At 60.8% G+C, this 23,714-nt stretch overlaps 1 protein-coding gene across 3 annotated transcripts in view; it reads left to right on the plus strand.

Annotated features, from left to right (window-relative positions):
* The window catches only part of ZNF423 (zinc finger protein 423), a 259,489-nt gene that overhangs the window by 227,612 nt on the left and 8,163 nt on the right, over nt 1–23,714 (plus strand). For all 3 annotated transcript variants that reach the window (XM_037066363.1, XM_037066365.1, XM_037066364.1), the window contains 2 exons: nt 10,818–10,949; nt 12,320–12,435. In XM_037066363.1, the coding sequence (XP_036922258.1) occupies nt 10,818–10,949; nt 12,320–12,435 (248 nt within the window). The remainder of the gene's footprint in view (nt 1–10,817; nt 10,950–12,319; nt 12,436–23,714) is intronic.

Consider the following 23,714-nt stretch of genomic DNA (forward strand, 5'->3'; position numbering starts at 1 on the left):
CCTCCCAGGGGTGGGGCTGTCTGCCCTGGCGGGTGGGGTGGGAGCAGACCTCAGGCTTTGGGGGCCTCCCTGGCAAGAGAAGACAGGGCCAGAGCTGGTGGCGCCCTCTCTCCCGGCCTTGACCGCCAGCCTGAGTCCTCTGTGCTGACATTCAGACGTTTCTCGGGGAGACCCGGGGAGCCGGGGACACGTGGGTTGTTCATGCCTCTTAGTCCAAAGTTACCCAGGTGTGGGCGTTACACCCTTCGAGGAAAGTCTGTGACTCTCCAGCGCTTGGAGAGTCTTCTTCTTACCTGCCCCAGGCCAAACGCCCACGTTGTTACCGGAGTAGAAGTTTGTGTTGGAGACTGGAGATGGTCACACCCGAGCAGCTTCCCATGTAGGGAAGTCCCGACCCAGGTTCACAGCCCAAAGAGACGAGGCATTCTCTGGTGTCGAAAGAGACAGACTCTGAGCTGCTGCCCTTGACTTTGTGCCACAGTGGAGACGTCTCCCCCGTGCCAACCAGGACAGTAGCCATGAGCCCCGTAGCCATCCAGCACGTGGAATGTGGGACGAAATTTTTATGTCCTTGAGCGAATTCATTGGGGCCAGACAGTCGTATGTGGCCCCTAAGTCCCCAACTGGACAGTGCGAATCTTCCCATGGAAACTGGTCATTGTTTTCCGGTCTCGCCACTGCCTATTGCCTAGGCTGTCGCTGAGAGGCAGGGCTGCCCGGGGCCCCGTTAGCCTAGGGGGAGGGGCGGATGGGGCGAGTTGCTGTTTCGAGGCTGAGCGCCGGGCCTCTCTGCTTGAAGCCTTAGGAACCACGGGGCAGCCCCATGTCTGCTGGGATGGAACGCTCCTGAAAACCTGCTTTCCGCGTGGGTGCCCTGGGTCTGGACGGGCGGGCAGCTCTCCGGCTTGTGGCCGCATTGCCATGGCTCCTTTTTAGAAAATTATCTGGATGGGGGCTCAGGGGTGGGGGGCTGAGATCAGACAACAACCCATGGAAACAAGACTAGCTCTCGCGTCCCCGTCAGGGTCGGTGACAATGAGGGCTTTGAGCCTGCCTGTCATGTTAATTATATGTTGTTCAAGGCCGTTAATCGGAGGATTATTAGCGTGATGGGTTTTTCCAGCAGTTGCCTTGTTGTGGAAAACTTGAATCTGAGGACCCCTGATATCCATCAGTAGGTGTTTGGTGTGTTAAGGGTGAAGGACGAATGAGCTCCTTGTTCGCACCGAGTAGGTCCCAGGGGACGGGGTAGAAGCTTCACGATCGGAGGACCTTTGCAGGTGGAAGAGGACATGTACACCGTGGCAGTGGGACATCTTCTTCAGGAGTGTGTTTTAAGCTCCCAGAGTCTCAAGGTCTACATGTTTGGAGGCAGAAAGGCACTAAAATCTTCAGAGCTCCAGGGGTTCTCTCTCCTCTGCGTTCCTGGTGAAGGCCCACCGGTCCGTCTGCTTGATTCGGTTATTCACGCCGTCCGTCTGTGAAGGAGCTGAGATGGGTCCCTCCCGTCTCTCGGGGACCTGTCCTGGGTCTGGTTGTCTTTTGCCAAAGATGGCTAGTCAGAATGTCCTGAATGTCACGAGTGCTCAGATTGCTGAGGGGCCCGAGACTCAAAGAAGTTCTTAAGCAGACCCTCTGCAAAGGGGGTACATTTTATCATTAGCTATCGGGGCTGCTGGCGCCTCGGGGTGGCTTCCCTAGCAGTGTGCCAGCAGGCCGAGCACTGGAAGGAATCCCCTCCATCCAGAGCCCAGCTGTGAGAAAGGTCTGGGGCTGCACATGAACCTGTGTCATGCCCTGTCCTTGACCTCCATGGAGAGCCCACTGAGTTTTTAAGAGAATAGAACAAGGAGAAGATCAACCAAAAAAAAAAGTGAAACTTTGGTTGTGGGAACATCAGAGGCGTGACCAGAAGTAGGGGGCTGCTGCAAGCCACGTTTGGAGAAAGTGGTTTGAAATCTGGGTACAAGTTCTGCCGTCACAAATACAGGGAGGGGTCCGGAGGTGGAAGAGCGTGCTGCCGAGAGTGACCGGGCGTTCGCAGGTGGACGTGACATAGGCCGAGGTCCTGCTCCCTGTCTGACGGCTCCTCAAACACTGACGGCGTGGATTCCACTGCCCCACGAGCCCATGAGGGCTGGCACACACGGTCTACAAGGCTGTGGTCCTGGAGTTTCGGGGTGGAGACCTGTCGGAGATCAGAGTCGCAGTGACGGCAGCACCGTGGTCAGATTTCCTCACCTTGCTCTCACTCACTGTGTCCATAGCCCCATGAGGGGCGGCTTCTCCCCACTTCGCAGACAAGGAGACTGAGGCCTGGAGGGGACTGTGCTTAGCCCAGTGTCTTGCTCTGAGTGCAGGGGGAGCCAGGAACTTCCCCCAGCTGCCCAGTTTGCAGCTGAGGCTTTCCTCCCTGGCCCGAAGGTTCTCGTCTTACTGGAACGGGGTGAGTGGGGGGGGCAGTCAGTGAGCTGTCCTTTTGGCTGTGATGGGCAATCTCAAGGGGGCTTTACCCAGAATTGTGCTCAGGCTTAACTGGCCCCTAGCTAAGATCCATCTGACGGGGCTCTTGGGAGCAGTCGGTCAGTGGAACCATCTGGAGGCTTCTGATTTGAGTTTCGGAGGCGAGTGAACAAAGTACTTGGAACTTGGGACAGAGCGTCCTGGAGACTGGCCTTGGCCAGATGGCCCATCTTGCCACGGGAACCCCGGGGCCCATGTGGGAGGGGCTAGGCCAGCCAGGCCTTCCCGGCGGTGCGACCAGGAAGGAGGGGCGGCCGTTGTTCCCCCTGCCTCAGCCTTCCTTCCCCAAGCCCCTTTGACCCCTGCCCCAGGCATGGAGAGCAGTGCCTCTCTGCCTGAGAACAGGACCGTGGCGGGGAGAGGCCCGTCCGACCCGGGAAGAAAGCCAGGCAGCCTGGCAATCAGGCCTGGCTGGAAGGGCGCACCAAGTGCCCGGCAGAGGGGACATCGCAGGGCCCACGGCTCGGTGGGCTTTCACCGGGTACTGAATGGCAAGAGGATGGTGCCCTGGCCACAGAGAAGGGGGAGCCGGGGGGAGTGGGGAACCGTTTCCATGAGTGGACACAGCTACACTGTGCTGCGATGGCAGGGGGGGGGGGCAGCCTGCCCTTCCTCCTGCCATCTGGTCCAATGGTCTCCGCTCCGACCTGCGACGGTGGCATCTTGGTGGAAGGGGGTGGCGGTGGGCACCTGGGTAAATAAATATAAATAGTTTTCTTTCTGATATGTGACCGGATTATTTTCCAGTTGATTTCAAGTCTTGGCCCCAAGTGGCCCACAGATCAAAAAAAGATAAGGGTCAGTTACAAGGTTGAGCTCATTCTCCGTCACCATGGCAACTGACCTCAGACAGCCCTCGGAGGGCCGCACCCAGCTCCCCAGGCGACGTCCTCGCTGTCCACGCCATCCACCCCCAGCCTCTCAGAATTCAGACCGTCTGATTGTCAGGGCGGTGTTTCGAGGAGGCTCTGGTCCCCCCATGGGGGCCGGTTCTGGCTGCCAGAGCTCATTTATAAGCCTCTGCGAAACACAGGTGACCCGAGATGGGTCCCTCCTGTCCAGAGAGGCTGGGGAAGGTGCCCCTGAGGAGGGGACAGCGGGCACAGCCCGTCCTGCAGGACCAAGTAGGAAAGTGGGGGCACCCTGGAGGGGTGAGCCGTTGAACAAGGCTGAGAGCTGTTGAGTGTGGGCGGGCTACCTCACCTGGGCACTGGGGGCCGGGGCCCTGGGGGTACCCCCCCGGCCAGCAGCCCTCCAAAAATGCCCCACACCACTGCCTCCCACTGGGATGATGGGAAAGTGTTTTCCTCTGTGGGTTGGTGTCTTCGTTTTGGGGAGTGTGGGCAAGAAGCGCCCTCAGAAAACTTGCGCCTTTTTGGAGATCTGTGAACATGCAGTCCTGGTAGAGGCCGTGGGGCGGCTCTGAACGCACTGCTTGGGACGACGGGGTCCCGGCCAGACTGGCGTCCCCGGGAGCCTTTTGTAGAGCTCAGCGCCCTTCCCACTTGAATGCCCGAGTCACTGGGGCACGTTCTTGCCCTGTGGGTCCGGGGCACGGCCCCCGGGCCTGCATTTCTGACCAGGTCCCCAGTGATGATGGCGCCAGGCCTGCTCCTGCTGTCTGGGGCCACACCTGGCAACCAGGGGTGTCGCTGCTCCCCGGCCGGGGGCGGCGGGGTTCCCGAGATCAGCCCTTGCCCCTGCACATGCTCCCCAGTTCCTGCCTGGCCTCTGACGAAGGGCCCCCCTGGAGACTGCCTTTTCTCCTTTGCTGTGTGTCGGCTCCAGGCCCAGGTGTCATCCTCCCCGTCCCCTCGGTCTGCCTGGGTGTGCGTCCTGGTGGCAGTTAGTGACAGATGAGCAGATAAGCATCCTGAGCTGGCTGCCCAGATGTGATGGTCTGCCCGATGTCTTTGTTCCTTGGAACAGAAGGCTGAGCCCCCATCGGTTCATGTTTGCAGTCCTTGCCGCACCTGTTTGGCTGGTTATTTGCTGGGGGGAGGGGGCGTCAGACGGGTCTCCTCCCGGGGTCCCCTCTGACCTCCTCATGTGCCTGGATGAATGCCAGGCCCTGCGCCCCATCTGCCTGATCCCTGAGTCCTCTGTGGTGTCTGATGCTGGGTGCTGGGCCTAACGGGTCTCTCCTGACCCGAGTCTGGGCAGGCCACGGGCCCAGCCCCTGGAGCTCTGCAACCGAAGTGTGACATTCATCACCTGAGCTGGTGGTAACAGGGAGGCAGCCCGCACGCTCCTTCCATTCAGGTCTGTGCCAATTCAGGGACTGTGGCCTGGTGGCCTGGTGGCCTGGGGCTGCCTCCTCCCCTCGCCTAGCAAAGTCCCCAGCCCTCCTGTCCACCAGTGGCGGCGAGCTGGCCTGTCTGCTGCCCTCCTACCCTGACATTTTTGGATGGCCACATGATTAAGGAGCAGAGGGTGCCTTGCTGGGTCCCAGGTCGGGGCCCTGCCCCATCCTGCCAAGCTTTTCTCTCCTATCCTGTCTGCCGAGGGAGACCCCCCACAGCTGTGCCCTTGGAGGTGCCCAAGACCACAAGTGCGGGCAGTCTGGGGGCCGCTGGTGGACGGTAACCAGCTTGTACCAGCCCCTCACCCCACGTTCCAGCCGTTGTACCGAGTAGTTCTTTATGCACGTAACTCATTTCCTCTCTACTGAGTGCCTGCTACGTGCCGGGCCCCGTTCTAGGTGCTGGTGACATAGCAGCGAGCAAAATAGCCTCTGTGGAGTGGGAGTGTGCCAGTGTGTGAGAGACTGAGAGGGAACTGGTTAGAAAGAACAGCCCACTCCAGCGTACCAGCGGTTGCCGGCACCGTTAAGGGCACAGAAGGGGGGTGCAGCGCCAAGAGGGGCAGCTGTGCTGGGTCAGCAGGTGTCCGAGACTTCTCCGAGCAAGTCTCCTTCCAGCAGACAGGGGAATGAAGCGGGGGGAGGAGGAGGGTCTGGGGGAAGAGCGCCACAGGGAGGGCAGCTGTCCTGTGCGGAGCAGCCAACTAGGGGAAATGGTGGAAGCTCAGAGAGGGCAAGTAACGTGCCCAAGCACACACAGCGGGTGAGTGAGGGAACCCAAGTGTCCCTGCTCTCACATTTGTGTCCTTCATCACTGCTCCCCAATTGGAGGAGGCGACTTCGGTCCCGTCAACACAGGCAGCCGTCACTGGTTCTCTGCTGGGGCGGTGGCGGGGGTGGGTGTGCATGAGTGACACGGCTCCCAGGGCAGCTTCCCCGAGTGGGGTCCCCACTTCGAGAAGGGCCGGCCAGGCCCGTCGATGCCGCCGTGGAGGCTGGTCACGCGGAGCATCGAGCTCCGGAACAATGCCCTGCCCACGCCCCTCCCTCCCAGGCAGCAAATTACGGCCTCCGAGCGTGTGCCCGGGCCTGCCTTTGACGCCAGTGGGGCCCACCTGAGCTTCACCTTCAGGGTTCTGATAATCAGCTCTCTCTCCCCCGGCTTCCCCCAAGACCGGTATGGAAATAAGTGTGTGTCTGCCAGGGATCAAATGCTTTCGGAGACAAAAGTCGGTGCCGAGGACGTTCTGGGGAGCTGTCATCTCGGCACGGCGCTGTCCCACAAAGCCCTCGGCTCCTCTTTTGGGCTGACACAGTTTCAGCCTGAAAGGCTGGCTTGGTTTTAAGCAAAAGCACATTCTATTTTTTTTTTTGAGAAATGAAGTGTAAAATTAACACTTATTATTCCTGAGCAGAGTTGAGAGAGAGAGAGACAGACAGAGAAAGAGAGACAGACAGACTCTGGGATTTTCATGCTCCCCGGATTGTTTCTTTGGCAGTTTGCGTTGTTCTTTTATTCTAATTTTTTAGAAATCGTAGTGAGTCAATAGATTCTCAGCACCAGCCCGGACTTCTGGGGCCTGGCGGGGGGTGGGGGGCGAGGTCCTCCCAGGGAGCAGGAGAAACCTGCGTTCCGCTCTGCACCTGAGCTGGGCTGCGCGGGTCGCTTGAGTTGTACGGGTCCCTCGTCTGGATGCCTGTCATGTGCTGTAAAAAAAAACAAAAAAGGAATAGAAAGGAAAGGAAGTGATCCTATGTTTTAACTCAGAACCCTGCGGCCCCCCAGGAGGGCGGAGGGGCCTGGGGCTCCCAGGCCGCCTTGGCACCCTGCTCTGGGTCCCCGAGTGCTGTGTGGTCTCGGAGAACGCAGGACAGTGATTCTCCGAGGGTGCCGCTGTGCCCGGGCCCCTCGACATGGGGCAGAGGGAGAGGCTGTTGGTGCGGGGGTGGGGGTGGGGGTGGCAGGTGAAGTCTCTACACATCCAGGGGCTGGCTCACCTGGGGCACAGGTGCCCACGGGAGCATCACACTCTAACTAGGACAGCCCCCACCTCATTCTCCTGGGCGGTTTTATGGGCAGAGGTGCATATGTAAAACAGATACCTCAAGGAGCACCCCCAGTCCCCTCTGGTGGGGAAGAGCAGCGAGTCCCCGGTCTGTGGGGGCCCCTCAGTGTTCATATTGCACCTCACTTTGACGTCTTGCTGGTTTTATTTTCCTGCCTTCCCAGGCTTAACACCCGGGGTGGGGGACGGAGGAAGGGGGCTGGTGGCCCTGGGCAAGGTTGTCTGGAGGGCCCTTGAGCTCGTGAGACCAGAATCTCCCACCCGCCCCAGTTCCGGGCTGTGATTTGTTTTTAAGCGGCGGCTCCTCCTCCAGGAACCGGCTGCAGCGCCAGTGGTGGCCTGACTGTGCGCATATTTATGAACGTGGGTGCAGGACGTAGCAGCGTCTTGTGAATCAGGGGGACCCGCTGATGGCGCGCGGCCCTTGGAGAACGGAAGTGACTGTTGGCCCTGATTTCTCTGATCACAAGTCACAGGGGCCCCTTTTGTCCTGTCCGTACCTGTGACTCAGAAGGGCGGGCACAGCTCCATTCACAGCCAATCGGATAAAGGGCCCCGCTCGGCAGAGCGCCAAAACCCTCCTAAAACCCTCCTTCCTTCGCCATCTCAGCCCCATCTCAGCTGGTGGGGCAGGGGCACGGGGCCTGTGAGGGGCACCTCTCCTCCATGAGTGTTACCTGAGCCTGTCCTGTGGTCCCAGGTGGGTCGTGGGAATTTGGGGGCTGATGAGGAGAAAGCCCATAGCTCGGTTGCCAGTATCAAAAGGATTCCGAGGAAGCAGTTGGACGGATCCAGGCCGTCCTGCCCAGCCAGGGGCAGCATGTGTGCTGGCACCATCGGGGAGGCTGCCTGGAGGTGGTGTGCGGGCGTGATTCACACAGATGGGGAGGGCTTCAGAGTACGCCCCCCCCCACCCCCGGCAGGCTGTGCCAACTCAGCAAGTGGACTCGGGGTCCGAGCTCATTTTTTTTTTCTTCTCCGGAAATGTGGTTTTCCAGCAAGCAGGGTTAATTCTGCGATTCAGCTCATGTTGTAAACTTATGTTATAAACGGTCACAGAAACCTCCGTACAGCTGTCATGTGTCACACACCCTTTGCCTCAGCAATGTCCAAGAGGTGCCCACATGCTCCAAACAGGGCGGCCGGACGTAAGGGTGCTGCCTCCCCTCCGCTCGTTCATTGGCTCCTTCCCTCCTCCAGCCTGTCCTCCACGGGGCGCCGAGAAGCGTTGTTTGTGGGGCAGGGGGCGCGTAGGGGGGTCTCAGAGGCAGCCCCCCGCACTGGAGGCCACCTCTAATTATGAAGACAGTCTCCCCAAGGGGCGTGGAGAACGTGCATGGGGCCTGTGCGGCGAGCGTGCTGAGCCCGCCCTGTGTCCCCAAACTTGTCAGCGAGCTCCTTTTCCGCGGGCTTGCACGGGAGAGCTGCTCAGATCTCTGCCGGGGGCACGTGGCCTAGTTGCCGGGGCTCCGGGGGCGGGACAAACACCCGGTAGATTCCATCCGGGGGGCTATGTGGGGCAGGCCCCCCAGCTCGTGCACGTGCGGCGGCGCCTCTGCAGCAGGGTGCCTGGGGCTGGGGGGGGGGCGCCTGTGGTCAGCCCATCTGTGCTCGTGTCCTGCCAGTGGCAGGGCCCTCTGCTTCCTAATTCTTGCCTTTGAGGACAAATCAGAGCCCCTGGCACCTTTGGTGACGCTGGTTCCCCGGGGAAGCCCGAGGGGGCCCATGTCCTTGGCTGTCCCAGATAACAACCTCACTGACAGCAACAGAACCGGCCACAAGCACTCACGGAGGCCGTGCCGCGTGCCCGGCTGGTCAGAACCCCTTTTCTTCCCCTCAGTTATTCATGTGTTCACCTCCGCAGTTCTCACATCAGCTGTAAGAGGAGGGCTATGGCGGGGGTGACTTTTCCAAAAAAGGACTTTCTGTGTGTAGAGCAGTTTTAGGTTTATGATAACAGAGAGGAGAAAGCTGCTGAGACTTCCACATGGGCACAGCCTCCCCCATGACCGGCGCCACTCGCCGAGGCGGTCATTTCTGTCTTTTGCAAAGACGGACCGCCTCTGAGGACGCATCGGCGTCACCCGAAGCCCAGCGTTTGCCTGGGGGAGGGGGGTGCCTTCCAGAGGTGTGGACACCTGGGTGATAACACGGACGCACCGTCTCAGCCCTCAGACCGGTCTCACTGCCCCGAACATCCTCTGTGCTCGGCTGTCCTCCGCTCCCTGCCCCACCCAGCAGCCACGGACCTCTCCACCCTGTTCACAGTTTTCCTTTTCCACGGGGCCATCTAGTTGCAGTCACTGGTGTGTAGCCTTTTCAGGTGGGCTTCTGTCACTCAGGAATGTGCGCTTGCGGTTCCTCCAGGTCCTGGTAGCCCGTTTCTTTTCAGCACTGAGTCATGTTCCACCGTCTGGATGTCTCACCATTTGTTCACTTATTTCTTCACCTACTGGCAGACATCCCTCTTGCTCCCAAGGTTTGGCAGCTGTGAGGAAATTTGCTAAAAACACCCGTGAGCAGGTGTTTGTGTGAACATGCATTTCCGGCTCGTGCGGGTGGGTACAAAGGAGCGGCATTGCTGGATCGTGTGGTGGGAGTGCGTGTGGTTTGGTGACAAACCGCCGTCCGCGGCTGCACCACGCGGCACCTACAGCTGTGGCGGAGGTTGCCGTCGCTCCGCCTCCTCCCGGGCGCTCGGTGTCAGTGCTCTGGGGTTGGGCTGCTCTGACGGGTGTGCTGCGGTGAGGGAGGCACCGCTGAGGCTTCTAGAAAGGAGAAAACGGAGGCCCAGAGAGGTTTCCTGGCTTGCCTGAGATCACACAGTAAGTGGTGGAGCCAGGTTCCAACCCTGGACCATGGGGCATTCAAGCCAGTGTGATTCTCTGCCCAGCCCCCATGCTGCCTGACCACTGGGCCACCCGGCACCGGTGTCAGGCCGTTCCACTCTCTCTCAGCACTGGGGACTCGGGTGGCCCTTATTTACTAGCCCAGACTGACACTCAGATCACGCAGTTGGGAGAAGTCAGGACTTGAACTCTGCCTTGCTAACCCCGGCGGGGGAACAAGACCTTGGCTCCTGATGTGGGGGTGACACCGGTGCCCAGGGCCCACTGTCTCCCCTGGGAGCCTCGGAGGGAACGTCTGAAGTCCAGTGGCTCCCGAGTGGGCAGATGGGGCCGTGTTCTGATCTGGGAGCAGGACAGGGTGTCTGCCCCGTTCCTGTGAGGACTGGGTGGGCCATCTGCTAAAAATATTTAAAACGAGGAATTCACTGTTTTTGTGCTCATTCCTCACAGAGTAAACCCCTCCAGGGGCCAAAAGGCCCGCTGCAGTGTGCGTCCCCATGTGCCCTCTGGCCTCACGCCACCCTGTCCCCACCCCCATTCCCCATCGCCACTCAGGCTCACGTCAGGCCCTTTGCCCTGCCGCTCACCCGAGACTCCGGTGTTCCCACGGCACCTCCTGGCACAGTGACGTGATGACCACCTTTGTCTGTCATCTGTTCCTGGGGTGGGGGAAGTATATTATCTGTTAGGTTCCCCCAGAATCCCCTGCTCAGAGGGCTGGCATGCAGTACACACTCAGTAAACGTTCTCTTGGGTTTTTTTAAGTCCCGGGCGGGCCCCTCCCCCATGCAGACCCCATCCCAGGGCCTCTCCATGGGACATGATCGTGGGTCTCTGGGCTGGCAGGACAAGTCACAGACAAGGACGCCCTCAAGTGCCAGCTCTGGGGGGCTGGCCTCGTGGGCTCTGTGTGCCTGGGGGTGGCTGGACCCTCTGGGGCTGGGCTGGGTTTCAGCATCCGAGGTCCCCCACCAGCCCTGGCTCTGGGGATCAGGGCAGGCTGGCCTGGGCGTGCAGGGCGAGGGCTGCTGCCGGGACCGTGCGTGCCGCGCGGCTGACTGTCCCGGTTCCTTGCAGAGGAAGGCATCAACCACGAGTGTAAGCTGTGCAACCAGATGTTCGACTCCCCGGCCAAGCTGCTCTGCCACCTCATCGAGCACAGCTTCGAGGGCATGGGCGGCACCTTCAAATGCCCCGTGTGCTTCACAGGTAAGGGGCCCGGCGGGGAGCCTGCGGGAGGGCAGGGAAGGGAGCTGGGGCCCTGCCCACGAACTGCTGGTCCTCAGTGTGTGCTCCCGGGCCTCCCCTCAGTCCTGCACTCAGCTGCTGCGGGCCCTCTGCTGGCCCAGCCTCCGTCTCCATTTTGGTGGTGGGGGCTCTAGGCTCACCTCTGTGAGCCCCTAGCCCAGCTCAGCACAGTGGGCTCTCCCTTTAGGCCCCTCCTGGCGCCCCTCCTGCTTGGCCCATCCCAGCCCACATTTCGTCCGGCCGTGCTCCAGGCTAGGGGGTCAGGGGCAGCTCTGCCGGCCAAGCCCTCCAGCCCCCCAGGCTGGCCGCCAGCCCAGGCAAGCGGCTGCCCCAGCCCAAGGCCGGTCTCAGGGCCTCTGCCGGCCCCTCCTGCTGCCCAGATGGCAGCCGGTGTGCGAGGGGGAGCCTGGCCTTCCCCTGCCGCCCCCAATATCTGCCGTCTGCCACGGCAGGACTCCCGCCCTGGGGAGGGTGCCCGTTGGGAGGGGGATCTCGGGGGTGCTCCCCTCCCAGACTCACAGCTGCTCCACAGCCGCCTCCTGTGTGCTCCCGGGGCCTGGGCCCCTCCCTGCCACTGGGGCCGAGACCCGCTGGGCGACAGGACTAAGGAAGTAGTATCTTGCTGTGGGGAGTATCTCACACACTCAGACCCCTCTTCCACAGGGTCTTGTCCCCACTTGATTGCAGGAGCCCCACCCATCGGTTACTGTCACACTCCTTGGGCTGGTGGGGCTGGGGCTGCTGATCCGGGGCCCCGTGCGGGGATCCGAGGACGCTGACAGCACCCTCAACAACCAGCATTAACACTATGTGTTGATTGAGCACCGTCTCTTACCAGACGCTGCGCTAAGCTTCCTCAGTGCGAAGCAAATCTCAGCTCCACTGCCTCCTAGCAGTGGGACCTGGGACAAGCACTTCCTATTCCCAGTGCCTCAGTTTTCTCGTCTGTAGAATGGGAAGAACAACAGTACCCGCCTTACAGGCCTGTGCTGATTCAAGGAGGCTCCTGGCAGATGACAGTGTTCACTGGGCTAATCCGGTGCCTCGTGGTTCTTGCATTTGTCACGTGGACCCATGTGGTCCTCCCAGCCACCCAGGCAGTGGCAGGTCCCCATTTTTCAGACCAGGACATGAAGCGCGCGGAGGTTAAGTGACCGCCAGTGTTGCACAGCCCGTACGTGGCAGAGGTCCGCCTCCCTGGCTGCAGGAGCCCGTCGGTTGGCCGGCTCTGTCCGCGCCAGGCGGGCCCCGCTTGCGAGCGGTGTGGCAGCTCTCGGGGCGTCGGGGCCGGCGTCCCCAGGGCCCTGCCCTGACGCCGCGCCCGTCTGTAGTCTTTGTCCAGGCCAACAAGCTGCAGCAACACATCTTCGCGGTGCACGGACAGGAGGACAAGATCTACGACTGCTCGCAGTGCCCGCAGAAGTTCTTCTTCCAGACGGAGCTGCAGGTCAGTGCCCTCGTGCACGGCTCGCCCCCTCCGCCGTGCTCGCCCGTGGGACGGGGTCAGGGTGCTGGGCCCGGTGCTCAGCGCACCCCCAGCAGGAAGAGCACCGGGTGGCTGGGCCTGGCTCCTGCATCCGGAGCCGACGGTTGCCCTCCTGCCCAGCTGGCATGCGGGGAGCCCCTGCTGGCCCTGCATTTTCAGGGGAGCTGAGGGAAGCCGTGGAGCCTGGAGCAGGGTCTGAAGTCCCTTCCTTCTCAGGACCCTGTCTCCCCATTGATGTCGTGCAGTGATGTTCAGTGGAGCTTCGGGTCTGTGGCTGGTGGCCTGTGTGTTTTGCAGAGCTGAGTCCAGGGCCATGTGCAGCCAGGACCTGGGTCTGGGGTCTCAGAGCCTCCACCTGTGCCCAGGAAAGCCAGGCACTTGAAGGCAGGGGATGGCAGGTCAGGCCCTGACTCAGAGGAAGGGATGCCATCAATGGTCCAGAGACGGGGCCCCCAGACAGGGCACACCGGCCTTGACCAGCTCCTGAGACCCCCACTCAGGGCCAGCTGTAGCTTCGGGGCCCTCGTGAAGGGAGGGGGTGAGGCAGGGCCTCCCTCAGCCCCTGCGGCCACTCCCCTCGGCGTCCCGTCCCACCTGTCATTGCATTCTGAACACCAGGGTCTGTGTCCAGGTAAAACCACCTTGTTGCCCACGGGTTTTTTGCAAGAAATTCTTGTAACACTGGAGAGGCCGCTCGCCCACCCGGAAGTAGTGCACACGCCCACAGAAACATCACCCGTGCTCGTTGCGTGGACCAGAGTGTCCCCCCCACACACACGGTTCCCCATGCAGTTCCTACACACGGTGTTTTCAAAGGTAGCGTGACAGACACACCGAGGAATCCCACCCCCACCGCAGGACACCACACCCCCCACGGAAGTGCCACGGGGACACACAGCCCGGCCAGAGCACCTCGGACTGAGGCCACACCACGTCCAGTGGGACCCAGGCGAGGGTCTGCTGCAGTGACGAACACCCCCTTGGTGTGTGTCTTCAAGGAACAGAGACTAGTGTTGCTCGAGATTTATATCCGGGTGGACGGTGGGGTGGGACTTAGTTCCACACCCTCCTGCGGTGGCCTGGGCCCAGGGAAGTCCACCTCCCGTCCCGTTGCCTGGTCCCTGAGACCGGGAGAAAGGGGAGCTGGGGCACCGCACTCACCTCCATGCCTCACGCCGTCTCCGCCAAAGCAGGTCCCGTGGCCACAAGGGTGGGGGGGGTCATCCTGCCCTGGAGGGAGGGGACAGCCGGCTTTTGTCAACACCTCACTGGCCCACGGGGTGCGCCTGCCCCTGAGGAAACCATTCTGCCCACTGCCCTACCCACGCCGCCCCTGAGCTCAGCAGCCTGCTCCCCCTCCTGGACGAGGCTGAAGCCACCGCAGCCAGAGCCAAATCAGCCAGAAGGTCACTGGGGGGGCAGCCATGGTGTTTCTCTTGGGGCTGAAGGAGCACAGCTGTGTGGCCAGTCACAGGGCAGACCCGTCACCGTGCCGCAGCTACTGCAGAGCCAGGCCTGGGCCGTCCTGCCTGCGCAGTGGGTGGCTGCCGTTGCCCAGAGGAAACGAGGGCTGGGCCACAGGGCGGGGGCGGGGGTCACCATCTGGCAGTCACCTGGGCTGTTTGCCGGAAGGCCCATTCCTGCTGTGGCAGCCCCTCTGAGTCCCTGTGTGTCCTCGAGTCGCTCACACAGCCGTCGCCTCCTCACAGTGTGGGACACAGCTACAGACCCAGTTGTGTGGACCCAGGCCCCGAGACCGGCTGCCACTTTCAAACGGCCGCCAGCACGAGAGCCACCCCACCCTGGGATCACCGATCCCAAACTGAGCGTGTGTACCTCTGTGCTGGGGACAGGGAGGGGCCTGCTGGCTGGCCCAGCTGTCCTGTGACCGGAGGGGGCACAGTGTTGGTGCCTGACTGGCAGGTCGTCCAGGGAGCCTCCTCGCTTGCGTGCTGGCTGTGCGCGGCCGCACCTACCTCCCACCTGCCGTACCTGCCTGGCCCAGCTACCGAAATAGGCCCCAGGTCCCCAGACACCTGGAGCTTTTTATAGCCCAGCGTGACAGCCTCCTTTAAACCCAGGCGCACAATTCAGCTGTGATTTACTTAAACCTGGGATTCGCGTTGTCCCGGGTGCCAGGAGAGGGGCCTGCTCTCCTTGGTGGCTTTTGGGTCTGTCCCAGACGGGCTTCTCGGTCCGCCCTTTTCGAGCTTTGTCAGCACCGCTGTGCCCGGGGCCCTCCTTGCAGGCGGAGGTTTGGGTGCTGTGGTCCCCATCTGAGTCGGCTTCACCTACACGCCCGCAGCTGGCGCCTAGGAGTCGGTGGGTCCCTGGGTCACCCGCCAACCTCGAAGGCAGATCCTCAAGTGCCGAGAACCTCACTAAATTATAGCCTTAATGAGTCACTATTTTCTGCAATTAATGATTTTAATTACAGACCACTTAAACATGGAAGTGTTGTAGCAACGCCAAATCTATGCAAATAATGGCTTTCGTTAAGTAAGGCGGATAGCAATTTCCCGCGTCAGGAGGAGGTTTTCTCAGCCATAGACGCTGTTGTCATCGTCTCGCCGAGGCTGCGGCTGGCAGGCAAGTTCACGTCCCCCGAGTGACCTGCTGGGTTAGATGGTGCAGCAGAAGACAGGCCTGGTCCCCTGTGGGCCTCGACGGGCTCCCAAGGCCGAGTGTTGTGTGATGTCCGGTGCAGAGCGTGAGGCGGGTGGATGGGGCAGAGGCCAGGCCTGTGAGTCTCCCTTCCTACAGGTTTCTGGGTGCTCTGGCCGCTGTCTACTCTCTGGACCCTGTTTCCCCCCATTGTGCCCGGGCTTCGTGGAGGGCAGCGTGTCGGTTGGGTTGGGGGTGCGAGAACCCTGTAGACCACTGAGCCCGACGTCGGAGCCATAGGCCCAACAGCTCCAACCTCAGGCCTGAGCAGGTAAAGGCCTGGGGCCCAGTGGCCCCCTTGCCAAGGGTGGGCGGAGCTGAGAGGAGAGGCAGGCTCTGCCCCTTCAGCCCAGCTGTCTCTGAGTCCCCGTGGCACCTCTGTGGCTGCAGACACTGGGTACAGATGGCATCTCTTTCTCCCCTTCCTGAGAGGGCCGTGAGGAAGGGCAGCACAGTGCACAGGCTGGCCTCTGGCCTGGTGGACCAGGACCCTCAGAGGTTAGATAAGGAACGGAGCAGCCGCCACCCCTGGGTGGATCCCTCCTGTGTGCCAGCCTTGGGCTGCGTCTCCGCGTGGCCTGTGAAGTCAGAACTCTGATCTCCACGTTCAGATACGGGGCCCGAGACTCCCAGAGGCCAAGTGGCTTGCCCAAGGTCATTGGTGTACGGCAGAGCCACGAGCAAAGCCACGTTGCCTTGGCCACCGAGGCGCACAGAAACCTGAAGTTGACAGGAACTGCCGCTTATGTGAGCTGGTGGATTGAAATGAGACCTGCAGTGCTGAACTAGAAAACGCCTTCATGTCAGGGGACCCAGAAGCTATTTTAGTAGTTGGGCCAAGCAGGTAGCACGCGCGGTGGCGACAGGGGATGCGGAGGAGCCTCCAGCGGGTGGGCCCAGGTGGGAGCGCCTGGGCCGGGGCCCGTTCTGTGGAGGAGCCAGGCCTGGGAGCCGAGGGTGCTGGGCTGCAGCTTGAGGGCATGAGCTCGGCTCGGGCCAGGCTTCAGAGAAGGAAGCGTCAGGCGGGCGGTGGAGACGGGGCCCTCCTAAGACCTCAAGTTCCTGGTGCTAGTGCCTCTCGGCTGCCCACCCACCCCCACACGCACCCCTTACAGACCCTTGGGACTCACTGAGCCCTGTCCCGGGGAGGCCAGACCCAGAGCAAGGGCTCTTCTGGCTTCTGGTACTTGCAGCATCCCGCAGCCCTTGGCAACAGCGCTGGGCTGGGGCAACGGTGGGCTGCCTTGTGCCCAGGAGGCTGGACACTCTCCGTGACAAACCGAGGGGCTGCAGGGAACACTTCCTGAGTGGCCTGTGGTGGCAAAGCGGCCAGCGGCCTTGAACAGATGTGTTTAAAGGATTAGCTCGGGCTGCCTGCTTCTGTGTGCCCAGGCATGCCACGTCCCGCTAAGTGATTGCCATTGATTTCGAGCAGAGCGAGGTATTCTCCGGTGGGGCCTGCTGGGCCTTGCCTGGCGGCTGGGTGCCGGCACCCAGCCAGGAAACGTGCTCGGAGCTCCCTTGGGGTGCTGTCTTCCCAGCCCGTGAGAGCATTTGGTTCGACCCCTCCCCTCAACGTGCATTCACAGAACCAGCCTTACTGAGATCCCACAGTGAGCGCCACCCCAGGGCCTGGGTGTGGCGGGGAACAGGGAGGCGGCAGGCCTGCTCTCTCAGAGCTGACCCTGGGTGGGAAACGCCAGCGTGAAGGTCATCTCACATTGTGTTGGGATGGAGAGGGGTGTGTGTGTGTGTGTGTGTGTGTGTGTGTGTGTGTCTGTCAGGGCAAGGGTGAGGGAACATTAGGAAAGAAAACTGGGACTGGATGTTCAGCTGAGTCCTGAAGCTTGAGAATGAGCCAGTCGGGGGAAGGGCTGAGGGCTTTTCCAGGACAGGGAGCCGCTGGTTCGAAGGTTCAGAGGCATAGACTGGTTCGGGGTGTCCAAGGACAGAGGGGCTGGAGGGGTGTGAGCGAGACGGACGCCTGCCTCCTGGCTTCATCTTTCTGGGCTGCTCTGGTCTCGCCACTCAGAGGCGGGGGCCTCCTGGACACACCTGTGTCTGCTGCTGCTTCTGCCTGAGCGCCCTGCCCTTCTCGGGCTTCAGGGCCCGGCTCCGGTCCCTTCTCTGAGCGCCCCTCACCGATCCTTTCTCCTTTGGCTTCTTCTGCCCCACGTTTAACCCCTGATCCCTTGGCCGATATGGATTCTGATAACTATGTCTAGTCCCGAGTTCTCCCTGTCACCTGAGTCTTTGGAGAGTGAAGACTCCACCTGCCATCCATCCACCCACCTAATCCATTCATCCATCCATCCATCCATCCACCTGTCCACCCACCCATCCATCCCCATGTGTTTTACCACATTTCCTTTAGTTCCCAGAAAGCAGGAAAGTAGACAGAAGAGGCACCAACAAGGGGAGGAAAAGAGATAGGAGCGCCGTTGCTGCAGAGGCCAGGAGCCCTTTACAAGCTCCCGGCCCTGTAGGATGGGTAACCGAGGCACCGGTTTCCTTGCTTCTTTGTGCTGCTGCCATCAGATCCAGCCGGATAATTATAACTAATAATAATTAAAAGTGGAAAGTGCTCTAGGCACATACTTAGCATTTGACTCTTTGGCTGAGCTTTCCGTGAGCAGCAGCGCATTCCTCCTTCTGGCTTTGAAGACAGCTAGTCAGTGTCGCCCACTGCTGCGCGGAGACCAGGGCGGGGGGGGCCCGGCCCCAAGGAGCGAGGGGAGGTGCGGGTGGTGGCAGCAGTGGGGTCTTCCCCAGACCGCCCCGCCCCATTATCTTCTGTTGCTGGCATTCGCACTTCTCTGGCCTCGGTTTCCTCATCTGTAAAATGGGGTAAGCCCTGCCGCCTCGGGTTGTTGCGAAGACGGAGGGGCTGCATGTGTGAGTCAGTTGGAGAGTGAGCTTCCCCGAGGGCGAGGGGCCACGTTTCAGGGCACAGTCGCTCTGTGTGTCCTACCTTGCCGGCTGGGGCAGGAATCCCGAGCCCAGCTCATCTCGACTTCCGTTCACCGTGGCAACATGGCGTGGTGGTGTTGTGCCCATGCCTCGTGCGGACGGCCTGACTTCAAACCCCAGACCTACTGGGGAGCCGCTCGGCAGCCTGGACCCAGTCTGGCGCGTTCTCCGGGCCTCGGGAGACGAGGGGCGATTCCTTGTGGATGTCGAGGGCCTGGAGGTCGTGGGGCCTGAAGAGGAGGCAGCCCCACTGCCACGAGGGAGGGGCGTGACGAGCAGCGGTGGGCGGGGGTGCTATGCCTGGCCGTGTTGGGTGCCCACGTGAGCCCCAGACCTCTGCCTGCACAGTGAAGTGTGCAGAGGCCCAGGTGGGGACTTGGAGGGGGCTGCCCCCAAGGCCCAGCTCTGGGAAGAGATGGCACTTGGAATCGGCCTCGGGCTGCCCGTCTGCCCATCGGAGCCTGTCATTCATGCCGTAGGGCGGGGGGCCAACCAGCGTTAGAGGGGCAGCGTGCCATCGCGACAGATGGGCACAGGGGAGCTGCCAGGAGCCTCCAGCCAGAGCCCTTGTGCGTGCGTGAGCCCGGCCCCTCGCCGGCGCCGCCCCAGCCGGCACCAAATGCCTTCAGTTTCTTAGAAACAAAGATCATACCCATAACAGTAGGGGCCGTGTTAGTCCACTGCTCCCAGAGCTTGGCACCGTGCAAAGCCCCGCCCCCACCCCGACTCAGACAAGAGGCTGATGCTGTAGTGCAACAGCGTAGGAGGAAAGATGTGGGGTCTTGGGGGCCTCCCGGGGGGGGGGGCATAGAATGGATGTGAGGTTGCTGTCCCACGCTCCCAGATTGGAGACTCAATACTGTGTCCCACAGCTAGCGAGTGTCTGGGCAGAGCTTGCCTTGGTGGGAAGAAAGAACGCCACTCCCCCCAGGCACTGTGGGGTACCCTTTGCCTTGCTCATCCTGTCTCACCCTAGGGACCCTCCTATGAGGCTGCGCTGTTTCCCCTCCCCACCTTGCAGATGCGGAGGCTGAGGCACAGCCAGGCAGTGGTGGAGACCAGGCCACGGCAGGCTTTTCTCCGTCCCTGGGCCCCATTCCTGTTCCGAACACCCCCTGCTCTGCCTCTCAGCACCGCAGCCTCTCTCCCCAGCTTGCTGGGAGCACGCTGGCTGCTTCCGGCCCGGGCGCCCGGCCTGGCGTGGCGGGGGTGCTCTCCGTGGAGGCCTGCGCGGCACTCTTTGGTCGAGCAAGAGCAATTACTAATGACATTTAGAAAGAAATTAATGATGAGAAATGCAAGCTGGCATTTCAGGAGCTCCGGTCAGCGGCCTCGCATCCCACTCACTGTGGGGGTTGAGGGGGGTGGGCTGGGGCCAGTGCAGGGGGGCGGGGGAGTGGTGGCAGAAACTTGCTTTGCTCCGTGGGCCACAAATGTGGCCCCTCGCTCCGCTCCAGGACTGTAGGCAAAGTCAAACAGGGACTGGCCGGGGCTTGCCCAGGGCCACAGTGACATTCAGTGTGTGCTGGGAGGTGGGCGAGGGCAGGTGACAGGTTCATTTTTGTGTCTCCGTTCAGTGGCACCAGGAGGTGGTGGGAGACAGTGAGAGGGGAGGAGGTGGGCCTTAGGACAGGGCCATTTGGGCTCAAACCAAGCGCCACCTCTTACCAGCTCTATACCTTAGCGAGCGACCTCGCCTTTCTCGGCCTCAGTTTCTTCATCAGGAAAGTGGGGCCATGTTGGGAGGCATCAGGAGCATGTAGGAAGAGCAGCAGCCTCGCCTTGGCTCTCAGGAGGTACGCAGCGCACGCTGGCCCTTAGTTTCCTCCCCATAACAGCTCTTAAATCTGTTTACCAAACTTGTGTGTTACAGTGGGCCACACCTGTTTGTTCGTTGCGATACACCCAACACTGATGTTTTCGAGACCTTGAACATTTTCACAGCACGCAGGGTGGACATGCACAGCCCACGGCCCGGTGGAGTTTGAAAACTTGAAGTGGTTGTTCCAAAAACAGCAATTTCCTCCAGTTAGAGCGGCTTATATAGTGTTCCTTAGTTCCCGGACACGGTTCTGAGCATTTTCACACATTGAACCGTTCGATCCTCACACTGCCTGGGTGATCGAGGCGAGGAGACCCAGGCACGGAGCCGAGCTGGTCGGTGCTGGGCCCTGGCCGCTGGTCCAGGTCCCGCCCTCTTTGCCACCACCACGCTGGACGGCTGGCGTTCTCCAGGTTTCCATGGGTCAGACCTGGCGGCCCCTGGCTGCAGCCCTGCACGGCCACAGCCCCCGGGGACGGGCTCCCCAGCTCAGTACAACCCCCACCTGGTCGGCCACACCCGGCTCCTTACCTGGGCTCTCAGGTTGAGGCAGCCTTGCAACACCTCACGCTTTATAAGTATCATCTCACTGGCGCCTCACCGACCGGAAGTCGCTGAGCCAGGAGTCGCCTGGACTAGACATGCTCTTCACTCGCTCCATTTTGCAGAAATCTGAGGCTTGGAGCCGGGTGCTAACACAGGATACCGGCAGGAAGAAGTGGGGCCCAGGGAGGGCGTGGGGGAGTTATGCCTTCCACCTGGGTTTAGTGGGGGACAAGTGGGGCTCCCTGATCTTCAGCTCAGGGACCCCCAGCCCCGCTGAAACCGGACCCTGACGCACAGCCCAGCAGTGGCATCCCTGACCTGGGGCGCCGCCCTGGTGCCCCCGTTCTTCCTCCTGTAGCTGCCTCATCAAAAATGTGGCATCGCCCATGCTTTTGTGTTGACACTGATGACGCCTCGTGGTCACTATTCATGGTGACAGCAGTAAGCGTGGGCACGTCATCACACAGGCTGTAAAAACGTTCACACGTTAGCTCACTGAGACTCATAACAAGGCTGAGGGAGAGCGGTGGTACCCACCCACTCTTCCAGGGAGCGACCGATCCTCAGAGAGGCAGAATGATTTGCCGGGGGTCACCCACACACTAAGTAGCTGAGGCAGCGTTTGAACTCCTAAGCCCACCGTCCTTTCTCCACTGGTTTATTCATGCACCCCTCCTCACCACTAGTCCTGTGCCTGCCACCCATGCACCCACTCCTCTGCTCATTTGTCCACCCACCGGCCACCCATTTTCCTGTCCATCATCCACCCCCATTCTTCCGTCTGTTATCTGCCCATTCATTCTTCTCTCCTTCCATCCATCCATTCATTCATCTACCTGTCCATCATCCATCTATCCATCATTTATTCATCTATTCATCTACACATTCATCCTTCCATCCACCATCCATCCATCCATTTATCCCTCATCCACTCATCTATTTATCTACTAACCATCCATCCACCATCCATCCATCCACACATCCATGCATCATCTATTGGTCATCTGCCCACCACTCGCCCACCTACATACCCACCCACCCACCCACCCATCTGCCAGCATTGTGTCTCCATCCGTCCACTACACACGCATTAGTACTGAGTGCTAAGTAAGTCCCAGAAATGACACCTGCTACCCATTCCCTGCCCTCCCCTAAAACTGCACATGCACCTTCACACACCCCCCGCTCTGGTGAGGGGACTGTGATGGGACAGACTGGAGACGTAGAGGGTCCTTTAGCCTGCCGGACACCAGCGAGTCCTGCCTGGTGGTGGGGGAAGGCGGAGGGCAGGCCCGCTTGGTCACGTGGGGCAGCTGTGGGCAGTGACGCTGCTCCAAGTGTGTTTGGAAGCTGGGTGCAGAGCGAGGGAGGCAGACAAGGCACTGCAGCGGGGGCAGGGGGGGGCACGGTCGTGGGAGCAGCTCTGAGGAGCGGGCAGCTGGCCTTTTTGGGCGCTGGGGGTCCTTCGCCCATTGCTTCGAGCCAGACCGGACTCCCCATCTGCACGGGCCAGGGTGCTCACCCACGTGCTTTCACGAGAACCATCGCAGTCATTAGTATAATCGGCCTCAGCTGCAGTCTTGCTCACTGGTGCATGCACGCAATTCATCACAGCAAATTAGGTCCCCCCCAAAGAACTACAGGCCCTGTGGCTGGGGCAGGGGGGCTGCCAGCCGGGGGCTGTCGACAAGGGGGCAGGGCCATGTGGGCTCTGGAAGCCATTTGGGGGGGCAATGGGCCGTGATTTCTGAGGGGACCATCCTCAGAACGTCTGCCAGACAGCTCCTCACCAGGGGTCCATCCTTTAGAAACTTTACTTGAAGCAGGAAGTTTCCTCACTGGGGGAGGGTTTGGAGGACGGGGGGCGGGGAGAGGGCAAGGTCAAAGTCTGGGGCATATTCTATGAAACCAAAAGGCTCGGTCGGTTCAGGCGCCCGAATGTGCGTGTCCGAACCACTCACGGCCGCGTGGCCCGGGTTTCCCAGCACAGCCCCAACTCCCAGTGTCCCTCCCAGCCACCGGTGGCCGCCCTGGTGAGTGGCTGGCGGAAAACGAGGACTCCTTGTGGAGCTGCATGTTCTCATCAAATTTTCATGAGTAAATATTTAAAGTCCTGAAAACTTTTAGAAAATTTCAAGGGGAAAATGTTCTCCCAGTGTCTTTTTTTTTTTTGCCCCCTAACATGGCAAAGTGTTTAATGCCTATAGGTGGGCTTCCCACCTGTCCAGCCGCAGGGCTAGAGAGAACCGGGCTCCTCCGCCCAGCAGGTGTGAGAGCTGCCGAGTTTCTCCCTGGGCCTGGGCGCTGTGCCCTTGGCCATGGCCAGACTCTGGCACGCACAGGGAGCCCCACCCAGCTTGGAGGCGGAGGAGGTCCTTCACGTGGGTGCCCGTGGGTGCTCCGCAGGTGGCCTGACACCCCCCGCCATCCCACCTGGGATGCTGCAGCCTGTTCCAGTCCCACAAGGCCTTCGCCGGCTTCCTCTCGCTGCCTGGGTCTGGGCGGCTTCCTTCCAGCCTGGGCGGGAGATGGGAGGTCGGTGGCTCGGGACCCACCCCAGGCACCTCCCCCTCCCACCTGCTCACTTACCCTGGGAGATCCCACCGATAGCTTTTAAAAATTGTGATACAGTGTGAGATTTACACATAATAAAATATGTAAGTAAAATGAATATAAAATACAGTGTGTTGATGTAAATGAGTAGAATGTAAGAGGTGACGGTACCCAGAGTGAACGGCGCAGTCACATGTCAACAGCATGCACAGAACTCGTTCCATCTTGCAAAATGGAAACTCGGTCTCCACTAAACGCGAACTCCCAGCCCCGGGCACCCGCCGGTCTGCTCGCCATCTCTGAATTTGACCACCCTCCAGGGACTTCACAGAGGTGCAGCCACACGACATTGGGTGTGTGCCCAGCTCACCGCCCTTAGCATCGTGTCTTCCAGCCCCGGGCAGGGACAGCAGGGGACGAGTCCCCGGCTTTTTCTTCTGTGTCTGTGGAGGGCTTGCTCAGCTGCTGTAGCTGCCACAGTTTGCCAGCTGTTATTTCGGAATCCTCGCTGTGTTCTTAGCACTTGCAGGCTCTGCGCCGACACGTGTGGGAGGCACACCTGTGCAGGTGCAGAGCTGCGGCGTGACGGGACACAGCCCGTGGGCGAGGCTTCAGCAGGGGAGCGTCCAGCGCAGCTGGAAAGGCTGAGTTTTGGGGGAGCTGGAAGAAGGTGGTTGAGGCTGTG

This window comes from Sturnira hondurensis, unplaced genomic scaffold, assembly GCF_014824575.4.
Source record: "Sturnira hondurensis isolate 20B ecotype Veracruz unplaced genomic scaffold, ASM1482457v3 Scaffold0016617, whole genome shotgun sequence".
NCBI classification, from domain to species: Eukaryota; Metazoa; Chordata; class Mammalia; order Chiroptera; family Phyllostomidae; genus Sturnira; species Sturnira hondurensis.